Source organism: Notamacropus eugenii, chromosome 3, assembly GCF_028372415.1.
Source record: "Notamacropus eugenii isolate mMacEug1 chromosome 3, mMacEug1.pri_v2, whole genome shotgun sequence".
In the NCBI taxonomy this organism is placed as follows: Eukaryota; Metazoa; Chordata; class Mammalia; order Diprotodontia; family Macropodidae; genus Notamacropus; species Notamacropus eugenii.
Window position 1 is genome coordinate 435,535,886 of NC_092874.1, and position 18,151 is coordinate 435,554,036.

Sequence of the window (18,151 nt, forward strand, 5' to 3'; positions counted from 1 at the left end):
GCACAGACAGAGGCTCGGAGGCTACAAAAATAAGTCTGTCTTTATTCACCCGGATGTGCCCGCGCAGTTCAAAGCAGGGCTTCCCAGAGGACCCCCCCAAAATCCCGCTGTCCTCAGAAGCTGAGGGGCGGAGACCTTGGCTCCAGGTGGATGCAGATCCAGGGGTTGCGGAGCACCCTTGGGCATGCTGGGCGAGGGGCCGAGGCTGGGTCAGAGAGAGGAAGACGAGCCCAGCTGCAGGCACTCCTCCAGGGCAGGCTGGAGGTACTGACCCACTCGTGCGGCCTGAGCCCTCAAAGTGTCCTGGCGCCCTTTGCCAGGCCTCAGCAGCGCCCTCAGGAAGGCGGGCATCTGGGAGGGCAGAGAGAAGATGGGCACCGCCTGGAAGAGGTCGGGTATCCCCCGGGGGGGAAGCAGCTCCTCAAAACTGGCGACCACGTAGCACCCGGTCGCCCTGCCCTCCAGGAAGTCAGGCAGCACGCAGCTGAGAGAAGCGGCAAAGGTGTCCGAGGTGGGGACCGGCCTCTGGGCAGCGCCCGCCTCTTGGAGCCACTCCTGGCAGAGCGCCACGGCCCCCGGGGAGAAGAGCAAGATGACCACCCCACCTTCCTGCAGGGCTTGGCGACGCTGGGCATGGAACCAGGCCAGGGGACCCAGGGCACTTAATTCCCTCCGGTGCCACAGGTCCACAGCCACGGAGAGCTGCAGCTGCCGCAGGGCCGTGGCCAGGGTGCCCACGAGGCGCTCAAAGCTGGCATGGTCTGGAGAGTAGAGAATGAGGGCTCTACGGCGACGGGCAGCCCCTGCAAGAAAGAGAACCGAGGTTGGGTGGGAAGCAGCCAAGTAAGAAAACATCCTGGGCATCTTTCCTAGCCCCTTCCCCAACTCGCAGCCCCTCTATATAGAGAATAGGGAGAGGTGTGACCCGGGATCCCACCTTGACACTCACCCCCATAGCAGTAATCCTCCTTCAAGAATTGCAGCCACCCTGTGAAGGGAGAGGGGCAGAAGCAGCCAATCAGCCTGGCCCCTGGATGTGCTTGGCATTTAGATTTGGCATTCTAGACCTGCTAGGGCTAGGTCATTCTAGGTCACTGCCCCACCTCCCTCTCCTCCCTCCCCACTAGGGACTTCCTAACTGGACTCTTTTCAGTTTCTAGGCTGTGCCAGGAAGAGGAAAATCCCTGAAAGTCTAGGGGATGGAGAGGGGAAGGAGAGATCTGTTCTTATCTTGCCCTGGGAGATAACATCCCTAAAGGGCAGCATCTCACCTTTCATACCACCTCTGTTGAGCAGGAAGAGAAACAGGATGCAAGCAGCCAGTACCAGGAAGGCCAGCCAAACCAGGACCCAACGCTCATGTGTGTCTAAGGGACAGAAGGGGAGACGTCAGCACCAGGGCTAGTGACCTGGGCCTCTTGAGGGGGTGGGAAGAGCAGGTGGGCACCATGACATCCCTCAGTGACAAGGAGGTTCTTGAGCTCCCCATGGGCCCAGGTACCACCCACTACCCTTTCTTCCCCAACCATACTCACACTTTTGAAGAGAGCAAGCCCACAAGATCCCTGTGTCATTCCACAACTGAAAAGTAGGAGCAAGCCATTAACTTCTTGGAGCCCTCCTCCTAGTATCATGGATTGCCTCCTCTTCTCCCTTCCCTTGCCTCCTTTCCCTCTATCAGACCACATCTCTGAAATTCTTCCAAAGCTATCCCAGAATCATGACCACCTTGACAAGTCATCTCTCAGCCTTTGAGTAACTCTTTACCCACTTTTCCTCCCCACTCTTGAGAGAGACAGTGAGACAGAAACAGAGATTGGGAGAGGGGGGAATAGTGGGAAATAGAGTGGATCCATTGTTAGAGGACCTGGATTTAAATCCCAGGTCTACTCCCTTAGTACTTATGTGACCTTTCTATATCCCTGGCCCTCAGTTTGAGGAGTTAAACTTGATGGAGAAGCAATGTGTTCATGGATAGAGTTATCTTTGGAACCAAAAAGAACCAAATCCTGTGTTTAACATCTCAGTTGTGTGACCCTGAGTAAGTGTTCTCGGCAGCTTGCTCTAAGGTGCTGATGCCATGTTGACAGAAAATTTCCTCATCTGATAATTTCTATCAATGAATTTATAGATCCAGTTCCCATATCTCTCACGGGCCTTTCCAGATCCGAATCTGGGGATCCTGTCTAGTATTTTCAACTTCACAAAGTACTTCCTGATGAATGTTATCATTCCCATTTGATAGGTGATGAAATTAAGCCTCAGAAAAGGTCATTTGATTTGCCCATGTTCACAGACCGTACAGAGCAGCTAGGGCTTAGAATTAGAAAGAAATCCAGCCTCAGGCATTTAGCTGTATGACCCTGGGCAAGTCATTTAACCTTGTATGCCTCAGTTTCCTTATCTATAAAATGAGCTGGAGAAGGCAATGGCAAACCACTCCAGCAGCTCGGCCAAGAAAACCCCAAATGGAGTCACGAAGAGTCAGATATAACTGAGCAACAACACACAGATAGTTAAGTATCAAGGTTGGAATTTGAACCCAGATCTTCTGACTCCCTATATACTATGCCATGCTGTCCACCCCCCAAAGCCTTCCAAATCCTTCCAAATCTCAGTTTAAGGACTACCCTAAGACTGCTTTTTCTTCAGGGAAATCTTTCCTGTGTGCTCCAGTCCCCTTTGATCTTCTCAGCTCCTTAAAGTCCATCCCAAATATTTTTCAGTTACCATATTGGTCTGAATAAATGCTGTACTTTCCCACAGTATCTATCTTGTATAAAACCTGTGTGCCCTGTAACCAGTTATTTTTAAGGACATACTCACATGTTTGGACCAATACAGTCATTATGTTCTATCTTGTATTATCGTAATTGTTTCATGGATGACATCCTGTCTCTACAACTAGACTATAAGTTCCATCAGGACTGAATCCTGTGTCATTTTCTTGTATTCCCTACAGCATCCGGCATATCAGGAGTTTCCTCAAATCCAACTTGGTTATATTTTGAGAAATATTATTTAATAAAATGAATTGTAAAATTATGAAATTAATTATAAAATATAATGAATTCCTATGTATTTAAATATAACTGAATTGGGTATCAGAAAATTACTAGTCTTCACAGAATCATAGAATTTTAGAACTAGTCCAATCCTTCTTATGTTTTAAAATTTATTTTTATTGACATATCTTTTATTTTTACATCATCTTCATTTCTGAGCACATCTTTCCCACCTCACCTACTCAGCAAGCCATCCCTTGTAACTGAATAAGAAAGAAATGGGGGGGAGGAGAGAAATCAATTGGATAAAACTAACCAAAACATCTGACAGTGTACCTAGTGTTCTACCCATAGTCCCCCACCCCTGCAAAGAAGGGAAGGAGGGGTAATTTTCTTATCTTTTCTTTTGAGCAAGGCTCAGTGATTGTTTTGTCGTTCTTTCATTTTACATATAACTTTGAAGCAATTGAAGACCATGAAAGCTAAGTGTCTTGTCCATGACCACGTAACAGGTTAGAGACAGTCAGTGGTGTTGTTTGTTTATGTTTTTCTGTTTTAACATGACAGTAAATCATCAAGAAATTATGGGAAACCCTTTCTGGGAGGTTCCAAGAACAGAGCTTTAAATGCAAAGAGGGATTTGTTCCTGGCAGAAAAAATTACCAAATATTCCACTATTATATTGCATAAAAAGTAATCTAATAATGCCTTCTAAATATGAGAATTGCCCCAGAGTTCAGGCTGTGTAGGGGAGGGAGGGAGAGAGCAGTGGATGACAGGACTCACAAATAACAAGAGATCAGGTTTCCTGCATCAACATCTACAGGGCCGGCGCTTTGCTAGGTGCTGTGGGAGATAGAAAAGCAGCTTCCTGTGTTAGTCTCCCCATTAGTCAATTTGCTTTCTCTACATCTTCCTAGAAGGTCCATCCCAAAGCTCTGAACCAAGTAGATCCTTGTTGGTGGTGATAGAATACTAGAGCTTAAAGGGACTTTAAACACAAGGTATTAGAGCTAGAAGAGACCTTGTTAATAGTGTTAGTCCATGGAATGTCAGAGCCAGCATGAACCTTAAGCACAGACTTTTAGATGTGGCAGAAACTCGAAACCATACAGTGTAAGAACACAGAGTATGAGAGCCAGAAGGAACCTTATGATATTGCATGTTAACCCAGGAGAATAATTCACATGATGATAACACAATAAAGGAAACAACACTGAAAGACTTCAGAACTCTGATGGATGCAGTGACCCATGCTGACCTCAGAGAACCAATTCATGGTGAAGCCTGGCTCCCATCTGTTGGGAGAGTAGGTGGACCACCCAAGTGTGGAATGAGGGATACATTTTCAGATATGGCTAGTGTGTTGGTTTGTTTTTATTGACTGCCCGTCCTCGTTACAAGGAGACGAGGTTCTATTTTAGACATCTTCAGGAAATGGCAGGGACATATATATACCATTTTACCACAGACTGCGGAACATAGAACGTCAGAACAGCGTTTGAGCCAGAAGAGACGTTAGAACATAGAATATGAGAAGAGGAGTAGCTTGGAAGGGACCTGAGGGCATGAAGTATTAGAATGTAGAATGTCAAAGCTGGAAGGGACCTCAGAACAGAGATCATCTAATCCAGTGACACCTCTCCACCTTCCTCCCCCTCACTAATTTTACAAACGAAGAAACTGAGAAGGAAAGAGAGAAGGAAGGAAAATGACTCACTTCTAACTCATCCTAAGCACTTTACTCACAACCCCGTGAGGCAGGAAGGACAAGTTTGTATCAGAACTATGATTTCATTGAGGTAGGGAACTTCCAGATGAGGAAACTCCCTCTTGCCTTCTGCTGTGGTTCTTATGGTCTTAGTGAGTAGTGCTGAGGCACTGGGGGGGTGGGAGCGGGGAAGGGGGTTAAGTAACTTGTCCAGGCCCACCACCACTATATGTAACCCGTGGGGATGGAACCCAGGCTTTCCCACCTCTGAGGTCAGCATACCTCGCTGTATGTCACACTGCATCCTTGGGTAAGTTCACTTCAGATCATAGGATCACAGACCTAGAGTTGGAAGTGATCTCAGAGCTCTGAATTTTACAGATGAGGAAACTGAGGCATAGCAAAGTTAAGTGATTATCACAGTTATTCCGGGTAATAAGTATCAAATTCGGGAGAATCAAAGGTGAGTTTCCCACTGTACTATATAGTTGTGGTTTTTTTTTAATCATTCCCATATTAGAGTGGAGGTTCCTAAAAGAGGGACGGAATAATTTGCTAAGTGACTACCACAATGAAAGCATGAGATCTGAACTCAAACCCAGGTCTTCTCTCTCTGTTCAGGGTCCCTTCCATTCTCCCATGTTTGACTAGGATGCCCTCCCTCATACTGCCTGCCCACTTTTGCTGGCCTGTCCTCTCCACTGACCTGCATGCACTGACCAGACTGTAGATCTTGAAGAAGCTGTTTTCCGAGGAGGGCTGCTCTCTGCCAAACCAAAAGTAGGAGTTGTCACACAAGGCCCCACCAGAGCTAGTAGGGAGGGAAGGAGCTGGAGAGGGGGAGCTTAGGGGAGGAGGGAAGGAGTTGGGGAGATGGGAGGGAGCTTCAGGGGAGGGGTTGAGGTACACAGAGGCAAGACCCCTCAAACTTCAAGGTTACTTTGGGGACCTGCAAGTGACCTCAGGCCTTATGGTCATAGAGTTTCAGAGTAAAAAACCAGGGAGTAAAGCAGAACAAGAATACAGAGCCAGGAGGGGCCTTGGATGCCATTAAGCCCAACCCTCTCATTTTACAAATAAGGAAACTGAGGCACCAAAAACTTAAGTGATTTGCCCAGAATCACAAAGCTAGTAAGTACCTGAGTCAGGATGTGAATACATGTTTTTTCTCATTCTAACTTCAGTGCCAGAGGATGGAAGGAAATCTCACTGGAAGATTGGGGGCTACAATGGGATGGGGATGGGGGAGGATGGCATGTTGGAGATGGGGGGATGGCATGAGGCTGTAAGATGTGGGGTTGGCTCTCACCGTGTGGGCCATGCTTGGCAGTGGGGTACATCCACTGGTCTCCATGGCACAGAAAGAATGGCTCTCCTGAGGTCCCCAAGTCTCCAGCAGCAGCATGTCATCCCTTAGGGGCCCCAGAATATCTGGGAGGGGTTAAAGGTAAAAAAATCAGAATGAGACTCTTCTCTCATTCTCTTCAACCTGACCACCACACCTGCCATACCCCTTTCCATCTTTCTTCAAGAATTTCCCTGACCAGGTCTCCCTCCCCCTTTCTTCCTTCCAGCATCTCACTCACCCTCCTGGGGGCACTCCTGAATTTGGAGCTTTTCCCTACTCCACACCTGTATGGAAGAAGGACAGAATCAGGAGGCCTGATGAGGAGAAGGCTCCAGATGAGAAGGAGGAAGGGGAAGGGAAAGCTCAGAGAAAGGCAGAGGGTGGGGAAAGGAGGAGGGCACATATCCTAAATAATATTAATAGGCAGCTAGGTGACACAGTGGATAGAGCACCAGCGCTAGAGTTAGGAGCACCTGAGTTCAAGTCTGGTCTTAGACAACTTACTAGCTATGTGACCCTGGGCAAGTTGATTAGCCCTTTTTGCCTCAGTTTCGTCATCTGTAAAATGAGTTAGAGAAGGAAATGGCAAAACTGGAGAGTCACTTTGACAGAAAAAAAAAACCCCAATTAGAGTCACAAACTGAAAATGATTTAACAGCAACAAAAGTTACTCAGTGGATAGAATACTAGGTTTGACTGAGTTCAATCCAGCCTCAGACATTTACTAGCTGTGTGACCCTGGGCAAGTCACTTGCCCTCTGTCTGCTTCAGTCTAATCTGTAAAATGGGGATGCCAATAGCACCTACCTCCCAAAGATTATTGTAAGAATCAAATGAGAAAATATTTGTAAAGTACTTTGCAAACATAAAAGTGATATATGCATGCTGCCTATTGTTATTAAAATGAAGATAAGTTTAAAATGTAAAAATAAGTTATAATGATGAGGAGGAATCTGGGTGTTGTATGCAATGAGTCGGGAAGACCTGGTTCCAAATCCTGCCTCTGATGGTACTAGCAGTGTGACCCTGGATAAGTCATTTAACCATTCAGCACTTCTAGACAGTTCCAGGACTAGGGGTTGCAAAGTCTCCCTGCATTGATAGAAGGATTTTCCTTACTGGGAGTTTCCTGTGTCATTCAAGTCAAAGGTTGGAGAATAAGGATGATAGTCCCTCACATTTGTGTGGCAATTTAAAAAAATCTCTTTCACATAAAGAAAAAACCAAGTATTTGCCAGCAAAATATCACTTCTGGGGACAAGAGGCTCCTTGCATCCACCCACTAGCCCAGCCAGAGTTAGAAGACTTAGCCTGGGGATTGTCAGCCTTATTTGTGTCATGGGTCCTGCTGGCAGTCTGATGACTCCTGTGGACCCTTCTCAGAATAACAGTTTGTTGCTTACATTCATAACCAAAAGGAAATGGTGAATTTCAGTTTGAGATTAGTAAAAAGAAAGATGTGATTCTTTCCCTCTTCCTAGTCCCTAGATCCCCTGAAATTTATCCGCTATCCCTTTGAGTCCGAAGGAAGTGAGGGTAAGAATCCCTGATCTAGTTCCCTCCCCAACTTTACAGATGAGGAAACTGAGGCCCAGTAAGGGAAGTGACTTATACTAGGTCACCAAATTAGTTCATGTCATGGTCAATCCTTAAGCCAGAGTCTCCTCTCTCCTTTGCTAATGTTTTTTCCGCTACTCTAAAGGTGATCCTCCAAACAATCCCAGAAAGTAGACAAGGTGGGTGTGATTATCATCATTTAACAGATCAGGAAACTAAGTCTCAGAGAAGGGAAGGGCCTGGCCCAGGGTCGCACCAGGAGTTTGCGGCAGAGCTGGAAACAGAACCCAGAGCTCCAGTTCTGCTGGCTCCAGCATCCTTTCTCCTTGGGGATCTCACCTGAACACAGACATTGGGATGGAGAGTCAGCAGAGGGAGGTCCTGGGATTTCTGCAGAGAAGAGAAGGAGGGAAGGAGAGGGGAAGGAAATTGCCAGGGTTAACAGTCACAAGGGGTGTGGTGTGTGTGTGTGTGTGTGTGTGTGTGTGTGTGTGTGTGTGTGTGTGTGTGTGTGTGTGTGTGTGTGAGACAACCTCTCTAACATCCTCCCCAACCCCACCTCTTGGATGATCTGAGCTAATTTCCAGGTAACAGTCTCTGGTTTCTGTCACTTGCTCCCTGATTCCCCTCCTCCTCTTGCCCTTCCTGCCCCACCTTCTGTCTTGCTCCCTCCCTTCCCTTCCCTTACATTCACAGTGACTTTCTCCCGAGGCAGGGGCAAAGGCAGGGGCTGGCAGGGTTCGCTACCCATCGGCTTCCAACAGAGAACAATCTCGGCAGACAAGGGACAGGGGGCCTCCACCATCCAGCTCAGGCCTGTCGTCCCCCAGAACTTCAGCTTGCTGTGGCTCCACAGATTCTTGTGGGCCCTAGAGTCTGGGGAGGAAGAGTAGTGAGAGACCCAGGCATTCCTCACCTGTGCTGGCCCCCAGAGGAATTCTCCCACTTCTACCTCCCATCCACCCCACACTCTCTCCTCCCCAGGCTTCATTTTCCCTCTGTATCCCCACCCCACTGTCATTCTAGGACCAGTGATTGCCTCCCCCTGCTTTGATCCCAGGATCCCAAACTTTCTCACCCTCCCAGAAGGGGCAATGGCTGTTTCTGATGGCATCTGGTACATTTGGCCACATCTGTAAAATAAGTTGGTTTAGTAAAGGAACAAAAGGCAAGGCTTAACCTGTCTTTGACTTGGGAACAGGGCCCTTTCTTACACACACACACACACACACACACACACACACACACACACACGCACACACACACACACGCACACACACACACACGCACACACGCACACACACACAGCCTCCCCCAGGCTAAGGGAGAGAATTCTGATTCTACCACCACCACCACCAAGCTTCAAGCCTTGGATAGACTCAGTTCCTACCTGGATACAGAGGCAAGGGACAAGATCCGTTTGGTTCAGGGTGATATTCTGTGGTCCTGTCTAGGGAACAAGTCAAGGACAGAGTCTCAGATATCACTACTATTAGGAGGTATGGAGGGAGGGAAGACAGACTCCTAGAAAGGAGACAAGAGGTCATGGCTAAAGAAAGGAGGCAGCCAGGACTGAGAGTAGGTGAGCAGCTCTATTCCCCAATGATTTCCCCTTCTGCCCATCCCCAGTGGATGAAATTCTCTCATTACAGATTCACCATTTGATTCCTGGAGGCTTTCTTGTTTTTGAGAGTCTCCTTTTAAAATAAAAATAGCGTTGGAATAAGTGTGAGGGTGGAGGGTGAGATAGGAGCTCTTGGACCCTTGTCAGAGAATACCATACCCAGGATACATTGACTGGCATCAGAGAACAAGGGTGAGATAGGAAATAGTATCTGAGTAAGGGTCAAAGAGGGACCAGGAAGGAGAAAAGACAGGAAAGGTAGGAGGGACCCAAAGAGGAACTTCAGAGATTGAGAGAAAGGGGGAGGGGGAGACTGTAAAACTCAAGTTGGTTGGTTGGTTTGCTGGAGGGGAGGGAAGGGGAATAAATGTTGACTGGGAGATCCCAGACAGGGAGGAGCCAGACGTGAAGATCTTGATGGAGTGGAGGGAAGAGAGGGCAGGAGATTGAAGCAGAAATGGGGGATTAAAGCCGAGAGTTGTATCCCTTCTCACCAAGACTTCATGAAACCTTGTGCTAAAATTCCGGGTCTGATTCCAATAAAGGAAGAGGATATAGTTTTGCTCCGTGGAGACGTCCAGCACCAGCTGTATAGTATCCCCTTCAGCTGAGATATTGAACCAGGGCAGCACTGGAAGGGAATTGGAGGGGGCTGAATTTCCATCCCCTTTTTTCATCCCTAGCAGCATCCCTTCCTTCAGCTCCCCTCAGTCTCCTCCTGCCCCCAAACTTGTCCGTCTCCCAACTTCCCCCTGCTCTCACCCCTACTCTGTTCTATACCCCAGCAGCTCATTCTATACCCCAGCAGCTCTGGACGCTGTCCTGCAGTTCAGACTCGACACAATCTGAGGAGAGAACAGAATGAAAGCCCTCAGGAGGGACTAGGAGGAAAACAGGAGGGGAAGAAATTACAATGTCTCTTTTCAAATTCTTATTCACTGGCTGTTCACTATGTATCAAACTTATGTTTGCCTAAAAGACTATTTTATGGAGAATTCACACAAGGCAAGCACTCACATGGACGTCAGAAGAAGAGATACAAGGACACTTTCAAGGTCTCTCTGAAGAACTTTGGAATCAATTGTGAGACATGGAGACAATGGCACAGAACTACCCAGCATGATGTGCCCACATCAAAGAAAGCTCTGTGCTCTATGAGCGAAGCAGAATTGCTGTAGCTCAAAAGAAATGTGAGATGCACAAATTTAGGGACATCTCCACTCCAAATATTCACGTGGACTATTTGTGCCCAACCTGTGGCAGAGCCCTCCAAGTTCATATAGGTCTGATCAACCACAAAAGGACAAACTATACCTTGACTCCAACAAGTGATGCCATGTTGATCCTCTTTGAGAACAGACAACCACTAACCAACTACATGTCACAAGATTTCAGTAAAACCTGTGCTTGCTTCCTCCCTCTGCAAATACCTAGGATCCTTGAATTTGGACCGGAAAGGACCTGAGAGGCCATTTAATCTGATCTCCTTAATTAAAGATTAGAAAATGGAGGCCCAAGTAAGTGAAATGATTTGCCAAAAGTCACAAGAGGAGTGAAGTTAGTCAGTATTCAAAACCAGCAACTCTGACTCTTATATCCAGTGGACTTTTTCCCACTTTTCCCCAATGCCTGAAATTAATCAACCTTTGATAAACATTTCTTAAGTACCTACTCTGTATCAGACACTGTGCCAGATATTGGGGCTACAAAACCAAAGAAGAAACAGTCTTTGTTGTCAAGGATTATTACCTCATCATTATTATAATATATTCTATTATTAATCATTATTATTATTTTAATTATTTATTATTTAACTAATACTAATTATTGATTAATTAATAAATTATTAGTTAATATATTATACTTTATTATTACCTTATTCCCTTCATTGGAAGAAACAATATGTATGTATATATACACAGAGATGCACACACGTATGAAATAAATGGAGAAAGAGACTAGATATGTGATTTCATTGGTAGAGGCAACTCCCAGGTGAAGGAAATCCCTCTACCAATAAAGGTAGGCCAAGCCAGCTTTCACAGACTATGACATAGTCTCTCATAAAAAAATAAATACAAGGTATTAGCAGCTGAACAGAGGAGGGTGGGGATCAGAAAAAGTCTCACATAAAAGATGCTACTTGTACTATGCCTTCTAGAGTTTTTAAGAGGTGGAGCAAAGGGGGGATTCCAGATGTGGGAGAAGGAATGGAGTATGTGAAGGCTAATGAGAAGCCTCAGTCTGTTGGATGCTAATGTCCTTAGAGGGGAGTAAACCTGGAAGGGTAGGGTGAAGGGTTTCAAATGCCGGAAGCTTTCATCCTACAATAAGAGCTAAGGCTGGGGGTAGCTCTGATGTAACCTAGACATAGATGCAGGAGCTGGAGGGAACCTTAGAGATCACTAAATCAAATTCCCTGATGTTACAGCTGATTCAGCTAAAACCTAAGAGGCACAGTGACTTGCCCATTGTCACAGGGGTGATAAGGGACAAAGTCTGGATTCAAACCCAGGTCTTCTTCAGTTTAACAAATGCGAATGCTCCTAGGTTATGGAACTTGGGAGTTAAAACTCAAGTTCAGTTGAACACCCGAAAATTTACAAAGACCAAAGTTAACCCCAAAGAAAAGATATGAGAAAACATCCCACCTTTTTCTTCTTTTTTTCGGGGGGGGAAGTAGAATAGCACATATATGATTTATTATACCATATTATATTTGTCATATTTTTCCTGATGTGGGGGGTGGAGCCAACATAGTGGAGTAGAAAGATGCACGTACTATAGCTCTTCCCCCACAGCCCATAAAACACCTGTAAAAAATGACTCTCAACAAATGCTACAGCAGCAGAAGCCACAGAACGACAAAGTGAAAGAGATTTCCAGCCAAAGGTAACCTGGAAGGCCAACAGGAAAGGTCTATCCCATGGAACACTGAGCAGAGTGAAGCCCAGCACTGTGTGGGCCAGGCAGCAGCTGGCTCTATTGTTCCATTGTTGGAGTCTTAGTTTAAAGCCCCTGGGGGAACTGAACAGATGATCTGAATCTCAGCTGCCAGCAGGCCAGGGAGTAAACTCCTCTCCCTTGATTGTACCACCTTGGAGGAACTGAGATCTTAAAGGTCCCCACAGTATACCCTACTCTTGATAAAGGACCCACAAGTCAAGTGACTGGTTGGGAAAATGCCCAAAAAAGGGGAAAAAAATAAGACTATAGAAGGTTACTTTCTTGGTGAACAGGTATTCTCTCACATCCTTTCAGATGGGGAAGAACAATGTTTACCATCAGGGGAAGACATAAAAGTCAAGGCTTTTGCACCCAAAACCTCCAAAATAAATATTCAATGGTCCTAGGCCATGGAACAGCTCAAAAAGGATTTTGAAAATCAAGTTAGAGAGGTGGAGGAAAAAATGGGAAGAGAAATGAGAGCAATGCAAGAAAATCATGAAAAGTGAGTCAACAGCTTGCTAAAGGAGACCCCCCCCCAAAAAAAAAACTAGTGAAGAAAATAACACCTTTAAAAATAGCCTAACTCAATTGGCAAAAGAGGTCCAAAAAGCCAATGAGGAGGAGAATGCTTTAAAAAGCAGAAGTAGCCAAATGGAAAAGGAGGTTCAAAAACTCACTAAAGAAAATAGCTCTTTAAAAATAAGAATGGAACAGATGAAAGCTAATGACTTTATGAGAAACCAAGAAATTACAAAACAAAACCAAAAGAATGAAAAAATGGAAGATAATGTGAAACATCTCACTGGAAAAACAATTGACCTGGAAAATAGATCCAGGAGAGACAATTTAAAAATTATGGGACTACCTGAAAGCCATGATCAAAAAAAGAGCCTAGACATCATCTTTCATGAAATTATCAAGGAAAACTGCCCTGAGATTTTAGAACCAGAGGGCAAAATAAATATTGAAAGAATTCACCATTTACCTCCTGAAAGAGATCCAAAAAGAGAAACTCCTAGGAATATTGTGACCAAATTTCAGTGTTCCCAGGTCAAAGAGAAAATATTGCAAGCAGCTAGAAAGAAATAATTTGAGTATTGTGGAAATATTTTTACTGATGTGTTCATTACTTTTGCTGAACTATTTTTTCTTTTTTAAAAAATTCTTGGATATATGTATGACTTTCTTGGAAGAGAAAGGCTCTATTTGAAAATGTAGGTGATATAAAAATGAAGCTATCAATAAAAATTTGTATAAAAAAACCCTCTCAATTTCAGGTAAAAATGGCTAGTCTCAGATCCTCTCCTGAGAACAGGTTGTGATGGAGGAGAGAGAAAGCAGACTTGAGAGGCAAGTATCCAAAAAGAGACTAAAGAGATGATACACCAATTTTTCCTCTTTCAGATGTTGCCAAGGCCCTATCTTGCTTCTCCCCTCCCCCAATGGCCTAGCACTCACCTGGTAACAGTTGCGTATGATTGAGTTCCTTCTGGTAGGGGGGCTGAGTATAGGACCAGATCCGTACTTCTCCCCCTACTGGTGCCTTAAAGCAGTCAAATACCAATGAACCCTGAGAAAAAGTCAAAAAACCCTCAACGGGTTAGCGTTAAGGTCAAAAGCAGGGACTACTAACAGAATCCTTAGCTCCCTCCAATAAACAATCCTGACTTTCTCTACCCTAACAAGCCTGCTGACCCCTCTCCCCTAGAAGCAAAACAAAAATCATTTGCCTTGATCATTCTACTCGGTGGTTTCCTCACAATAGCCTTGGGAAGTCATGAGGAAGTGTACAGACTCATTTTAGAGATAAAGAAAGATCCAAAGAGGGAAATTTGCCCAGTGACTCAGCTGACAAATGTGAAAGTCCAGATTCAAACACAGATCTTTTGATTCCAAGTCTAGAACCTTCCGTAACATAATTGGCATCTAAATACAAAGTGGAGAGAGTTACAGGCCTGGAGTCCAGAAGACCTGAGTTGGAATCTAGCCTCAGATGTTTACTGGTGTGACCCTGGGCAAGTCATTTAACTTCTGTCTGCTTCAGCTTTCTCAGCTGTAACATAGGGACAACAACAGCACCTAAGTCGCAGGGTTGTTGTAAGAATCAAATGAGATAATAAATGTGAAGTACTGGAAAGGAAATGTGACTAGCATATAATAAACTCTTAATATATGCTTCTTTTCCCCTTCATATGAAAAAAATTTCCACCCAAGGTCACTTCCTTTCCTCAAATACTGTTTTTTAAAAATCCTTTTCAAAACATTATCATAAGCATCACTTTATTTGTTACTGGAAACAACCCTATGAGGGAATCAGAGCAGTAATTATCCCCATTTTACAAATTAGGGAAACTGAGGCACTGAGCATAAAGAGACTTGCCTAAGGCCACATAACAATTTAGTGCCAGAGAGGCTTGATTCCAAGCCTGATATTTTCTTGCATAAAGCCTCCAGTGAGAATATGTGTGTCCAGGTAGCATAGTTTTAAAATAAACTTAAATTATGGACCAGTACCCACAGCTTTCCTCCCCTTTCATCCCTTCACCTACCACATTTTGGCCTGGCTGTACCATGGCAGCAGGCACCTCTACCTTCACCAAGACACATCGATCAGAGAGATAGGCCTGGAAGGAGAGTATGACTTTTGCCTGGAGAGATTCTATGAGAGACACAATACAATTCAACTTGGTAATCATTTATGAATAACCTACTGAGTACAGAGGGCTGTGGTAAGACACTGTGCTAGGAACAGCAGCCTGAGTTGGTCTGAGGAGTAATGCAGGGAACTGGGACGAAGGGAATATCCTGCAAAGAACCATCCTTCCCCGGGGAGGGAGCAGAGCAGAGACTCAGAGCGGAAATGGGGTGGGGAAAGTGGGAGGGGGGGGCTGTCTCACCATTCCTAGACCAAGATTGAGATGTTAGTTCAGCATCTTCTTGGAGTCCATCCTCATCAAGATCTTCCTTTCTAGGTTCTAAGAAGATTTTGTAAAGGCAGAGCCCCCGTGCCCTAGCACCCCGCCCACCCCCCACCTCAGAGACAGTGAGTAAGTTTTCTGGCCCCTTTCCCAAGGTTTTCTGGAATTCCTTGTGCTGGGAAATAAAACCTCTGGGCTGCATCCCAAAGGATCCTACCTTCCTTAACTACTGAGACTTGAGATGGAGGAGCCTAAGACAACAGGTAGGAGGGATCCTGAGCCAACAGCTGAGTTCCTGCTGCCCCTAAAGAATTTAAGGGGAAATCCTTCTCCCCCAAACATTCTCCACTCCTAGCCATGGGTCTGAGCCTTCCTCAGATGACTACACTTTTACTGCCTTCTTCTGCCTTTACCAGTTCCTTCCCCTTTTCCACCAGGACCTTTCTCTTCCCTCTATCTTTTCAATCACTTGGGATCTCTTCCACTCAAACCTAGTGAGATACAAAGATGGCAAACACAAGCTATTCTGTGCTCAAAACTTGGCTCTTCTTTCCTTCCACCAACATCCCTCCCTTTCCCCTCTTCTTTTTCCCTGATCAAGATTTTTTCCTCCCTCTTTCCTTTCTCCTATCAGGAGTTCTCCCTCTTAAGTGTAATGTTGTCCCCCAGCCTACCCTCCCCTCCCAATTTTAGAATTCAGAGCTAGAAGAGACTTTAGAATAGCATCCTTATGTGAAAGGTACCCAAAGTCACCCAAGAGAAGCAGTGTAGTTCACATAAAGACTCTGCTCTGGAATCAGTGGACCTGGGTTCAAATCTCACATCTGGGCAAGTCATTTAATCCCCCTGAGCCTCATCTATAAAATGGGAAGTGGGAAGGGGGGAGTGTTTGAACTGGGTGACCCATGAGGTCCCTTTTAGCTATAGCCCTATGATCCTATGAGCCTAGATAGGAGAATGAAAGACTTGAACCCAAGTCTAATGACCTCAATTCAGCCTTCATTACACTGGGCCAAACTGTGTCCCTACCAGCTTTTTCTCTCCTCCCTCAGGTCCTTTTTACCTCTTACCCTTACCTCCTGCCCCCAGGACTTCCTCCACCCTCTACCTCTTTTCATATTTGATAAACCCTTTCTCCATCTTGCCCCAGAGAACCACATCAGGGCAGGAGATGCCTCCCCATAGTGTCTCCTTCCCCCCCCCCCCCCACATACACAGAGTCTCTCACCCTGCACTGTTAGGTGGAGGGTCACTCGAACACAAGGGACACAGTTACTTTCTTCCCTGCATCGAAGGACCACCTCTGTCTGTAGTTTTGTGGGCACCAATACAGGGTCTTTGGGAGACTCGATTCTCTCCAGCAGGCAGAGCACATCATCTGAAGGAGGAGGCAAGTAGCAGCCTTTGGAAATGCCCAGTCCAGAACAGGGGGTGAAGGGGGACAAGGGAAGGATACTGTGCTTGCCCTCAATACTAGTACAAGGGTGGGTAGGTTCCCATAGAAGGAATTCCCTAGGAAGCCCCAGGGAACCAGCTCAGCCAGACCTAAGGGATTGTGGAGGTCTCCAAGGAGCCAGTGGCAGGAAAGTAAATTCCATTTCCAGTCTTCTCTTGATACTCACCCCAAAGGTGACATGAAAGACCCTAGGGGAAGAAAGGGAGTTCACAGGTTCCAAGTTTCCCCTTACTCAATTTTCCCACATGCATCCCTGAGCTCCCGTACGTGGGATTCAGCTTGTGCACTACCCTTGAGGATACAAAGAGACAGCTAGGGCCTCTATGAGTCCCAAAACTTTTCCAGAGGTACCTGTTGCTCAGATCTCAAGTTCTAAGTGCAAAGATTTGACCCTGCTGAAGCCTTAGAATACCCAAGCTAATAGCCTGGAGGGAAAGGGTGAGCTGAGCTAGTTGTTTGCCTCCCCTCCCCTCCTCACTCTGCCCTTCCCCCTAGCTCAGCACTAGCCTTACCTAGCCAGACCTGAAAGGGCAGTTACACTGGAGATGGGTTGGTGGAGGCTGGTACTGTCAGAGCCCAAGTCAGAATGTGTAATCTCCCCCGACCATACTCTAAACTCCCCAAGACACCCAGGAACCCCAGAGTTCCCAACCTACCTGAGAGCACCGAGCATCATCGTGGGACCCTGCCAACTTCTCCAAAGAGAAGACCCAGGGCCTGCTACCAAGAACCAAGGAGAAAAAGAGAAGGAACCATGGAACCAGCATCTTCTACTTGCCGATCAGAGTTGTTAGTCAGGACTCAGGCCTGAGGCTGCTCCCCCTTGGGGGGAGGGAGGAACTATTTCTGCTCTCCCCACACAGGTCTATCGTGGTCAACTGTTCCTTTCTCCTTGGATGTCCAGCAGTACCACGGTGGGGACTGGAACCCCTCCCCTCCCACTCCTATCCTGGCTCTGGGGCCTCCTAGGGTGGGAGGGTTGGGAGGAGATTCCAGTCACTAGGCTCCCAGGATCACTCTTTTCAGTTTGATCTCTAAATCCAAAGTGCTTTCGATTCAGCTCTGAGCTCTGCTGTCCCCGCCTCTTGTTCCAGCCCCTGTCCTGTCCCTCCCACAAAACCCTGGGCCCTGTGCCCAATCTGGATGACTGGGAAGCAGGCAACTCACTGGCCACTTCACACAAGGTATAATCCTCCCAATTTACACACACACACACACACACACACACACACACACACACACACACACACACACACACACACACCTAGCTAGGGAGTGGCCAATAACCAAAGGCAATATTGAGCAAGGCCACCTACCTCCTGGGGAGTCCTCTGGGAAGATGGGAAAGGGGAGGGCGGTCCCAGAGGCCCTTCCCCAGGGACCTGGTAGTATGGAATTATTTCATGTCATAAAGTATGACATTCATCTTCCTGCTGCTGAAGTTAAGGTAACGCCCAACCCCATTTCTCCTGGATCTTAAAACCCTGACTCCTTCATGTTTTCCCAGTCTGACACCAATATAAGCTCTAGGGCACTGATGGCATTGAGAAGCCATGGCACTGTCAATAGCACTGTCTGAGCCA

General features: G+C 46.2%; 1 protein-coding gene across 9 annotated transcripts; it reads right to left on the reverse strand.

The window, feature by feature from the left end:
* Window positions 1-22: 22 nt before the first annotated feature.
* Window positions 23-17,643, reverse strand: IL17RC (interleukin 17 receptor C). Of its 9 annotated transcripts, none has more exons than XM_072598527.1 (19): window positions 17,225-17,643; window positions 16,735-16,756; window positions 16,341-16,490; window positions 15,092-15,169; window positions 14,744-14,853; window positions 13,653-13,764; window positions 10,046-10,090; window positions 9,740-9,876; window positions 9,012-9,071; window positions 8,700-8,754; window positions 8,310-8,497; window positions 7,961-8,011; window positions 6,303-6,348; window positions 6,026-6,147; window positions 5,423-5,482; window positions 1,536-1,581; window positions 1,272-1,367; window positions 950-988; window positions 23-803 (listed from the first exon to the last, which is right to left on the reverse strand). In XM_072598527.1, exons 1-19 carry the CDS (start codon window positions 17,333-17,335, stop codon window positions 211-213), a joined length of 2,121 nt encoding a protein of 706 aa, XP_072454628.1. In that variant the 5' UTR covers window positions 17,336-17,643; the 3' UTR covers window positions 23-210. The 9 variants fall into 9 exon arrangements, with proteins under 9 accessions (XP_072454628.1, XP_072454627.1, XP_072454631.1 ...); XM_072598526.1 differs by having other exon boundaries at window positions 13,653-13,785; window positions 17,225-17,627; XM_072598530.1 differs by lacking the exon at window positions 950-988.
* Between the last annotated feature and the right edge of the window lie 508 nt (window positions 17,644-18,151).

Bases quoted from the DNA above. Each gene is read 5' to 3' on its own strand.
- IL17RC (XM_072598526.1), bottom strand. From the start codon at position 17,335: ATGCTGGTTCCATGGTTCCTTCTCTTTTTCTCCTTGGTTCTTGGTAGC. The intron at 8,012-8,309 runs GTAAGGGAAGGG...TCTTCTCTGCAG, and splicing joins GGGAGAAAGTCACTGTGAAT to AAATCCCAGGACCTCCCTCT. The intron at 6,148-6,302 runs GTGAGTGAGATG...AACCCCTCCCAG, and splicing joins TCAGGAGTGCCCCCAGGAGG to ATATTCTGGGGCCCCTAAGG.